This window comes from Dermacentor andersoni, chromosome 9 (genome assembly GCF_023375885.2).
Source record: "Dermacentor andersoni chromosome 9, qqDerAnde1_hic_scaffold, whole genome shotgun sequence".
NCBI classification, from domain to species: Eukaryota; Metazoa; Arthropoda; class Arachnida; order Ixodida; family Ixodidae; genus Dermacentor; species Dermacentor andersoni.
Window position 1 is genome coordinate 119,043,355 of NC_092822.1, and position 10,837 is coordinate 119,054,191.

At 46.7% G+C, this 10,837-nt stretch overlaps 1 protein-coding gene across 1 annotated transcript in view; it reads left to right on the forward strand.

Annotated features, from left to right (window-relative positions):
• The window catches only part of LOC126529576 (uncharacterized), a 56,126-nt gene extending 46,505 nt beyond the window's left edge, over nt 1-9,621 (forward strand). The window contains exon 6 of the mRNA XM_055069876.2: nt 9,304-9,621. Within this exon, the coding sequence (XP_054925851.2) occupies nt 9,304-9,486 (183 nt within the window). The 3' untranslated portion in view covers nt 9,487-9,621. The remainder of the gene's footprint in view (nt 1-9,303) is intronic.
• The last annotated feature ends 1,216 nt before the right edge of the window (nt 9,622-10,837 follow it).

The window sequence follows — 10,837 nt, forward strand, 5'->3', positions numbered from 1 at the left end:
TTAATGTGAACACACATCAAGCACCTTTTCATTTTTCCTCTGGGTGATGCTTGAGACTCCTGGTTGGAATTTCTTGAATGGGTGCTAGGTTAATGCGTTTTCCTACCAAACCATTCAATGTTTTCTCCTTAGAACCCGGGTTTTTCAAGCACTTCTAAATTTACTTTCATTATTCTGGTCAAGTCTGACAGTGGCTGTATATCAAAAACTGTTTCGTGAAAGGGATGGCTTAGTGCAAAAGGAGCTTACTATGAATGTTAACATGAAAAAGGTGCCTTACTCCACCATCTTAAACTAGACGCCAGGAAAACATTGTTTTAAGTACACAGCAGCAGGTCTTACGACTGAATCTCGCAAAAGGTTTTCCGTTAAGTTCGAAAAACAGCGCGAAAGAAAGGACCGGCTTTCTATATTCAGCATACTTCATTAATTGTCATCTACGATAATAATGTGTGTAATAATAATGATGTGTAATACCTAGTGTTGTGTTCTCATGGCCGCCTTTTGTGTGTTTTAGTCAGTATCGCCTTCTGCAGCGAAGGTGTTAGTGTGACTGGAAGTGCTCGACAACGTCATATGTGTGTTATCACAATGTCCCGAAAAAAGAAAACTGGGCCACTCATCAATTTTATATTGCTGCGTGCTACTGAAAACGATGATGTTGACGTTTAGAGGGACGTGCTCATTAGCTGCCACTGTTGATTTGATATGATTCCATATTGGCCAGTGCTTGCTACACTTGTAAATACACCCTGTAAATAGTTTCACTACTGTGCTTTCACGTAAGATTTATATGGGGGAGTTGCTGGGTACTTCTTCTGACCACGGAGCTTCGCAGCGGACGCCACCTCGAATCTACCGTCATGCCTCCACGTGATGACACGTCGCCGCCAGCTACGGTGAGACCGTTGCCCAGTTTATCGCCCTCGCACAGCCCCTCGATCCCGGGATCTTTCCCGGGCGTGATCGTCGACGTGGATGAATGGCTGAGCATGTACGAGCAAGTCAGCAAACAAAATGGCTCAGATCGAAATATAATACTGGCAAACGCCATATTTTACTTCGAAGACACCCTTCGCGTTTGGTTTCAGACCCGCGAGGACAATCTCACCAAATGGGACACGTTCAAGCAACAGCTACTCGACCTCTTCGGCAACCCATTCGGTCGACAGCCTGCCGCCAAGAAACAAACTGGCGGTACGTACCCAGACGTCAACGGAGTCTGCCTTGTCGTACACACAGGGCCTGCTGGCCTTGTGTCTACAAGGTGACCAGATGATGTCCGAGGCTGACAAGATCACACACATTTTGAAGGGTATCGCTGACGACGCGTTCAGCCAGCTTGTGTTCATCAACTCGAACACCGTTGACAGTGCGATTAGAGTACCGTCGTCTAGAGCAAGCGGAATGCCGACCCACCCCACCTCACTTCGAGCGTCTGCCGAATACCGCTACAAGACCGTGACGTGTAGAATTATCATGTTCAGATGTTTTAGATGGCGACTACTACGTGACACCTCTTACTGACGTCTTGCTCACGCACGGTGTCGCTGCACACTACACGGTCGTCAGCATTGCGGCAAACGGAACCTGCCTTCTACTGGTGAATTTCGGAGGGGGCTTTCCTTAGCCCGCCTTTGTTACTTGCAAGACTTTCAGCTAGCAGCTTTTGCAATCGGTGCTAGATATCCTCCGAAGGGCACTCCGACGCCGAAAACTAGTGGCAGCCGTGAAATTCGCAGCATGATCGTCAATAACCTTCTGCCTGAGCACACTGACACCCTCAGACGTGTTCCCGAGTCGTATCGAGACATTTTCGACTTCGTAATCGGCCTTTGGGCCAGGCGTCCGTTGTCGCGCACCGCATACGCACAGGCCATGCCAGCTATGTTCACTGACGCCCCTATCGATTGTCTGCGTCTGAGCGAAGTGTGATCCAGCAGGAAGTCAACAAGATGCTTCAGCTATCGCTACTTTAACAACATTACGAAGAAAGACGCTTACCTGTTGCCGCGAATTGATGATGCTCTCAATTCTCTGTATGGTGCTGCTTCTATCGGCCTTCGATCTGGATATTGGCAGATTGCTGGGGACCCTATGCAGTGAGAGAAAATGGGTTTTGTAGCTCCTGATGGGTTTTACCAGTCCAAGATCATGCCTTTAGGTCTGTGTAATGCCCCAGTCACATTCGAGCGAATAATTTTTAATTTCTTTATTTGTTTGACAATACTTGATTGCCTTGATGCAGGAGACTAAAAGTGGTGTTAAGGGTCGCCTGATTAGGCCTCTAGCACCAAATTGTACATTCACCACACAGTGACATTAGAAGAAAGGAAAAACAAAAACAAAATAACATTGTAGACAGCTAGTAAGGTAAAGATAAAAATATACAGGAAAGTAGTAGCAACGCAAAAGATAGAAATGGACCACATAAAAAACATATATTAATTGAAAACAGATATACTTTAACAATAAATTAGAGCAAGAATAAATCAAGGTACCGTTGTTACAACGTACACATTAAACGTGAGCATAAGCGAATAGGCACTTGTATGCACACTTGTATACATACGTATGTATTAAAATGAAATAAGTACATCCCAGAAAGTATATTTTTTTATTGTTTTTGAATGACGATACGGAGGGGCTCTGCGCTTCATGAGTTCAAGTACATGCTTGATGTTATTTAGACGATGGAATTGTGTTTTCGCCTACGTTCTATACACATCTCGAACCCCTCCCAGCGATCCTTGACATGTACCGCCGTGCCGAACTTTAGCTGAATTCATCTAAGTGCCGTTTTGCCCGTCGCCGCGTCACGATGTTTGGCCATGCCATGGGCGCCGTAAGCGTACACTCGACCAAGAGAAAATCAAAGCCGTGGCAGGTTTTTCATGTGCCCAAGTCTGCCAAAGACGTGTGTAGCTATGTGGGACTCTGCTCCTATTTTCGTCGGTTTGTGAAGAATTTTGCATGGATTGCGAAACCGCTCACATATATTCTTAAACAAGCCGTCCCTTTTACTTGGGGTCCTGCACGAGCTGCGGCTTCCTTCGAGTTGCCCACACCCACGCTGCTCACTACGCCTCCCATTTTGGCCCACTTCGACCCGTCAGCCAAAACCGGAGTTGACAGTGACGCGTTACGGTATACGTGCTGTCTTGGCCCAGAGTCAACGTGGAGCGAACAGCGTCATACCATCATGCATTGGAGCAAAATTACTCAAAGAAAATGAATGCGTCGCTCTCGTATGGGTAGTTGCAAAATTTCACCCTTATATATTTGGCCAACAGTTCACAGTAGCTCCCGACCACCATGCCCTCTGCTGTATCGCCTCATTGAAGGATCCCACAGGCAGACTCGCACGCTGGGCACTGCGCCTGGAACACCTACGCGGTCGTATACAAAACACAAAGATGCGGATTGTTTGCCCCACTACCACGTGGGCCACTGTAGCTCCTCGTGCCCTGAATCATTCGATTGCGTCCTTTCCGTGAGCCAGTTGATGAAGATCGCTAGCGAACAGCGTCATGATGCCTACTTAAGAGAAATAACCGAGCGCCTGGAATCCTCTCCTAGCGACACTTCTGTGCGCATGTCCACCCTGAAGGACCGGCGTAGAGTGTACCCTGATGTTCCTTATCCTCGTTATATCCATCACGTCTGTGCGCCACAGTACTTCGTGCGCTTCACGATGCCCCAACCACTGGCTGCCTTGGTCTTACTGTTGCTCGGACGCGAACTAATTTTACCGTTGGACACATTTCTTCCTGCCCCTGCAACTTCTACTAGCGAATATGCACGCGACGCCATTACCCGGGCTTATTACGCGCGACAGATAGCCCGCAGTAGACTTACTCCTTCTAAAGACTAAGCACCTTTACGACCACCGGCATCGCGACGAACGTTTTGCTCCGGGTACCCTCGTGCTACTTTGGTCTCCCTCCCGGTGCGTCGAACTATCTGCAAAGCTCCGTATTCGTTACACGGGACCATACCGCGTACTTCGACTAGTGACTGACATAACGTATGAGATTGGGTGAGTCAGTCCCATTGTATCTTCCGTTCCGTTGGCAAGTGACATCGTCCACGTTTCGAGACTCAAGGGTTACCACCCTGTCTCTGCTGTTGGTCCTAAGTGGCGCCGGAGGTCATGCTACGTGCTCCTAGAAGACGATGATGTTGACATTTAATAGGGCGTACCTATAATCTGCCACTGCTGATATGATGATGACGAAGTACTTCGCTTGATCATGACTAGCTTCCATACTGGCCAGTGCTTGCTGCCCTTGTAAGCACGCCATGTAAATAGTTTCTCTACTGTGCTTTCACATAACTATATTAAAAATGGGGAGCATCCTGAGGGTTATATTGACACGTGAACTTGTTTATCTTTTGCGAGTGAGCGCTTTTACCGTCTAAGAAATGTTATCGCTCAGCGCAAGACGCGTCTACATGTATCGGAAGTTTCTAGAATGTTATCGATGCTTCTATCCGCTGTCTGTTGTCGCCGAACCTTGTGTAATCTGATTGCATGCATGCGCGACGCGAATGACGTAGAACTTTGTGGAAGGCACGCGGGTCCCAGCGGTTACTCTGGAACATTCGACGACTGATCTATAAAAGTCGACGCGCTTGACCCGCTGACCAGATTTCCGACGATCGCCGAGTGTGTTCGCCGCCATCGCTGTTCTTTTGAGTGTAGCCTGCTTTTGAGGGCACAAGTTCGCCCAATAAGACGCTAGTTTCTATAATCACAGTTTTGCTGCCTTCTTCACCGTCACTACTACGTGACAATATGCAGGCAATTTTTAAAGTATCTTGGTTAATTAAGTGCTAAATGAAAAAGGCTGAACCGCCGTTTTCTCCCTTTTTAGATGCGTTATGTAAAACGCTTACGGAATTTCCCCGCTGCCGAAGAAGAACCAATAGCAATAGTAATTTTATATTTAAAGAAAGTAAAGGTAATTTTTTGGGCCTTGTGCACCAAATTTTTTTAAGTCTGGAGGGTAATTAGAAATCGTAAATCTAATTTATGAGCACTCAATTTCTCTGTCTTGCTTCATACAACATGCGTAGCTGGTTCTCATGGTCACCTCGATGAGCCAACCGAGTTGGTGCCAGAAAACAAAACTAGCTAAACGAGTCATCTTGTTGATGTCTGCGTGAGGTGCTTGCAATGCGTCAAATATGATCAGAGTTTCGGATTTGTGAGGTAATCACAGGCTTTGCAGAGAAAGGCTTATTGAAGCATTCCAGAGCGTTAGCAGCCTATATTACGGACCACGTAGGAAGTTTGGCGAATGTCATGCAAAAAAAAAAAAAAATTGCGACGGAACCCATCTCACTATGTTAACGAACGAGAAGAAAGGGGGTTAACCGAGGTGTACGATTTTTATTACTCATATCATAAGAAGCCAACAAACATTGACTCCAAGGACAACATAGAGGAAGTTACTTGTGTTTAATAAATGACATAAAGAAACGATAAATAATGGAAATGAAGTGGATGAAAAAGCAACATGCCGCAGATGGGGAACCATCCCACAACCTTCGCCTTTCGCGTGCGATGCTCTACCAATTTAGCTACCGCGGCGCCGTTTCCCCATCCCCTTTCTTTGGTGTTTGATTCCCAGCAGAACCCTGGGAATGTTAGCCAGCGCCACCCACTCACGACTCACACATGCGAAGGTTGTGGGATCGTTTCCCACCTGCGGGAAGTCGTTTTTTCATCCACTTTCATTTCCATTAATTTATCGTTGCTTTATTTCATTTATTAAGCACAAGTAATTTCTACTATGTTGTCATTGCTGTCAGTGTTTGTTGGCTTCTTATGAATTGACTGTCAACGGTAATGCGTTAGCATTGAATCAATGTAGCGACGCGATGTACTGCCACCGATGAAACGAATTCATTATGAGGCGCATACTGCAGCGCCACTGCTTTTTCGCGTGTCCTTAAGAACTCTCCGCGCCATCTAGTGCCGCTGCCACGAAGCCTGCATGTTGCCTCCGAAATGCATGGCACGCCAGCGTATGCGAACGCAGAGAAACGCTTCTTGCGGCCACTGGGTTGCTCTCTTGCGCTTCTTTCTCGACATGCTGCGCCATCTAGTGGCACTGCCGCAAAATCCGACGTGACGTCAGAGACGAGAAGCGTCTCGGCCGCTGCATGCGAACACAGAGAATTGTTCCCTTGCGTGGCCGCACTCATTGATCCAAGTTGGCGAGAGCTTCATTAAAGAGCGGCACATATCCAATGAATAAACAGAGTAAATTCCAGACAATACCCAGACATGAGCTGCAAGCTCTGCAAGCACGAACAAGCAGACATGGCATTCATCTTGTGGAAATGCACAGAGATCAAAGCAATATACGTAGAGGACAACATAGAACCGGACCTTCTCGAGGAGCGATGGCTAAGCACTCTGACTAGCTCGGAACTATACGACCAACTATGGGCAATCCAGCGTCCCCGGCAGCGGCGGAAAGGCTTTGCCTCACGGCACATAATACCCGTGTGGCATGAGACCGGGCTGGCAACCTCGCAGGTGCTTCTCTCAAAAAAGTTTTTCCGTCCGTCCCAAGGAATTCATGGCGCTGCTCGCTAAAACATTCACGTGAAAGGCGCTCATTGAAAAGCGGCACATAGCCAGTGCATCTGTGGCGCAGCCTGCTAATGCGTCGGGTTGCTGTCCTTGTGACGTGTGTTCAAATCTCGTTAGCATCGGAGAAATATGACGTCTTGATTTCGTCGTTGCAGAGCGCCACATTTCCTGCCCAGTAACCCGGGTAGGCGGGAAAACGGTTACATAGAAACATAGTTACCAAGAGACATAGTCCTCGGAAAGTGCGTGAAGTACCTAAATAATGTCAGCTCATTAAAAACGCAACCTCCCACAATTTTGACATGGCGCGTTTTATGCCTGATGAGAGGGGCCAGCTTCAAAAGCGTCGGGCATTTAGGGCACTGCGAAAAGGATTCTTTCTGAAGTGCTCGAAAGCAATATATCGCTGTTATGCGCAATGCTGTCTAGTGCTATAGAATAACTGCGCTTGACACATTTATTGCAAATGGAGGGCGTGTTCAGAAAGAAAATGAGGTGAAAGTTTAGCAGTTTGCTAACTTGGACTGATCGGTACATAATTTGCGAAAGAACAGCCTTCGAAAAATTTATTATAACCCGCTCAAGTTAACACAGCACTCATGTATGTCGTTCTTAAGCACTGTTCCTTCGCAGAAAAATTTTACGTTTGTGTCTTAAATTAGGGTGGTTGGAAATAATAAATGAACGTAGTTTTCGTTCCTGCAGTGTGGAATCCTGCAAGGCGTATTGTTGCATTCATGTTTATAAATTTTGTGCTAGTTCTTTTTGTTAGTATGCGCTAAGACAACCCTCCTCGAAAAAGAAAGACACGACATTTAGTAAGGTGCACAGTAGCATTGTCCAATTAAACGAAATATTTTCTTTATATGTGGGGAAAATATGGAAAACGTTACGGGCGATGTTCGGAAAAAGTGCACCATGTGTGCATTCACTACAGCCTTTGCACTATTTTACTTCTTTGAGTGCTTCGGTGCGTGGTGTGTTTTAAGAACGGCTCAGTGTCTTGTTGTACCAATAAAAGCCACTCAGATCAATGTTGCTAGAAAGGGGGGCAACATTACACCGAATGTGTATGCGTCGTTAAATGTAAGCGCATGAATTACTTCCTGTGCAAAAAAAAAAAAATATTATGCGCTTCAATGTGTTATACAATGGCTATCCGCTATGTTTTCCAGTGACCCTAGAGAATTCTGTGTAGCACGGAGCTCGCGTTTTGTGCGAATGGCGTAAACTGTAAATGTAACACGTGGAAAAACTAACGTCCCTGGCTTGAACATGAGCTTTGCAAATAATTACTAAACATTCGTATCGTCAGCCTTTTCATGCGTTATACGAGGTGACCGCGGTGCCTTCTTATATTTTGGGGCAAATAGGGGAAATCTACGGGTAATATGGTGGCAGTGTTCAGAGAAATAATTACACCTCTTGTAAGCCACTTTTGAACCTCTCCAAAGCGTTATAAGCGTTTTTCACGAAAGGGGTAGAGTATAGCTAGCTCTACTAGAATGGGTATAATGACCTCAAAGATCTGTTTGCCGTAAAAAAAAGGGCGAGGGGTCAATTATGGCAGATGTGCACGCGAGTATAAATTGGTGTGCGAGAAGTACGGCCTTTCCTAAAATAACCTTAAGGAAGCGCTCGAAACTTCGAAACTTGTCTGTGGACAATGTCTCAAACGGGTACCTGATATGCTGGTAACATTTCAAAAGTGGGTGGTTTGATTACAGGCAACTGAATATCTAAATGCCACTGTACTAAGGCAACAGCTTTGTGGGAAATGGCGTGATATTATGAGAGGCCGCACAATGTTGTGTTTCGTTGCACGCCAAATGTATTTTGTCTTGCTTCATTTCTGTACAGAGTACTGGTAGGTTGTAATTAATAAGCGACCTTTTTACACCCACCACGCCCACATTTTCGTCTTTCCTCTCTTCCTGCCTTTGTTTTTCGTTTCTTCTTTACTCTTTGCATATCACTTCGCCATGTTTCCCCCCTGATGCAATCCGTACGCAGTCCAACAGTTCGATATTTTTATCGTACAATTCTTAGTGAAATTGAATGCAGGTTATACGGAATTCACATAGATTTTGTAAGAATTATTTGGAAAATATGTAGAATTATTGAAATGCACATAAAACGTTTCAGAAGAGTTTACTTTTGTTCATCGCTCTGTGCTGCCTATACCTCAAGGCAGGTCAGATATAGGTACTCATGTTCAAGTAGATTCTTGCTACAAACTGTTAAGTCACGAAGAAGACCCCACATTTTGTTTCAATATTCCGGTTAGATGCTGATAATGGCAGTCACCTCTTAATCGTCGCCGTAAGAATTGTTTTTATGATCCTAATACAGACACGAAGGAGTAGCAACGTGTGGTATGTTGGCGTTTTTTTGCTGTATCCTGAACATTCATGTCAACTCGCTGCATTCAAAAGACACTTAAGGAGTGCTTATCGTTTTCTGTGATGACAGAACTGTCCAAACCAAACAGGCGGAAATTTTCGAAAGAAATTGGCGGCAACGATGTGATTAAACCACTTCGACGGAGTTCCGCATTTATCTGCCTTCATATCCGTGAAGAATATGCCACACAATCGCTTCTGACTTCTTTTTTGAAGGGAAATAAAAGCAAGGAACCCGATTGGGTACGCCGGGACTAAGGAATTAGTTGTTCACTCTCTCCTTCTTTTCGACAGCTGTGCTTGCAGAAGGCGCGAGTCGTGTCGGTGGACTACGCCCTCGCCGCCTTCAATCTCGAGTATGCCGATGGCCGTGGCGAGTGCGGTGAGGGTGACTTCAGCGAGCTTCGCGCCCTCAGGCGGCTGCTGGACGAAAACTTCAGCGACGACGACTGCGCCGCCATCCGGCAGCCCTCGTAGCAAATGGCCAGCGACGATGTTGCCAGCACCAGCGCCATGCTGCTGAGCACCTAGTTGCGGTATAGAGGCTAGAAGGTTTCTAGCCTCTATAGTTACGGGGCCGCCGCACTGTCGAAAAATAAACGCTACAGACAGTGCCACAGCCACATAAGATTATATCGTTGTTTCATCACGTCTGGTATGGCCGGTACAACGTCGCTACCGGATTAAAAAGTTACTCGGCTGTGGATATGCTGACGTTAGTCGAGATGACGGTGTTCGTTTCCGGGTGGGACAGTACAGGGGAAATGAATTGCCGCTTGAGAACTGCTATCCTTTAATGATGACGGAGCTCGCGAACACCAACACTAGAGAGCCATGAGCCAATGTAACGTATGGAGAGAGAGAGAGAGAAACAACTTTATTGAGCCGAGCTCGACATCATCTTAAACGCCGTCGATGGAAGTGGTTCCCTCTTCACGGCACCCATATACGGCACCTGACCGCCTGGCCCCTGGAGATCAGGACGAACTGGCATTCCAGGGGGGTGCTGGTTAGCAAGGTCTCCCATTGCTCGGTAAGGGTGGATGAGGAATGGAGTAGCGTAGTGGGGCAGGTAAGAGGTGGGGGGATGGCCTTGATGAAATCGCAGACTCCAATGACGTGTTGGAGCGTGCCTAACTGACTTTTGCAAAAATTACAATCCTCCTCGTACCTTTCCGGGTACATCTTGTTTTGAAGGTAAGGGTGCGGGAAGGATCCTACCTGTAGATCGCTTGCTGTTCTCTGCTAAGCGATTTGTGAGGATCGGGGTAACGGCGCCTCTCCGTCTTAGAATGGTTCGTAATGTCTCTATAACTAATTATGGACTGTGGCTCACCTTCCTCTACCCGGTGTTCCATCTCTCAGGCGAACTGGTGGGCAAGTTCGTTCCCCTCCAGCACAGAGTGAGCCGGTGTCCATATCAACTCAACTTTCCTTTCAGGTACGTCGCGTTTACTCTTGAGAATATCTAGTTCCGCAAGAGACACCCACCCCTTTCTGTAGTTGTTATACGTCTTTTGCTAGTCAGTCACAATTCTTCCCACCTTGGGCTGCGCGAGTGCTATCGCTATCGCGGCCTCTCCTGCCACCTCCGGAAAAGACTTCTCGATGGAGGCGCAGGTTACGAGCACATCCCGCGTCGTAACAGCCAGCGTGGCTTTCGATGAAAACTTGGCTAACGGAGCGTCTGTGAAGAGAGTGACCCCCTCATCCTCTTCTACTATTTGATCCAAAGTCTCCGTCAAGGCCGCTATACGAGCCGCTCTGCGGCCGTCGTTACGACCCGACCCTATGTTTCTAGGCAGTGGCTTACTGTGGATTTTATGTG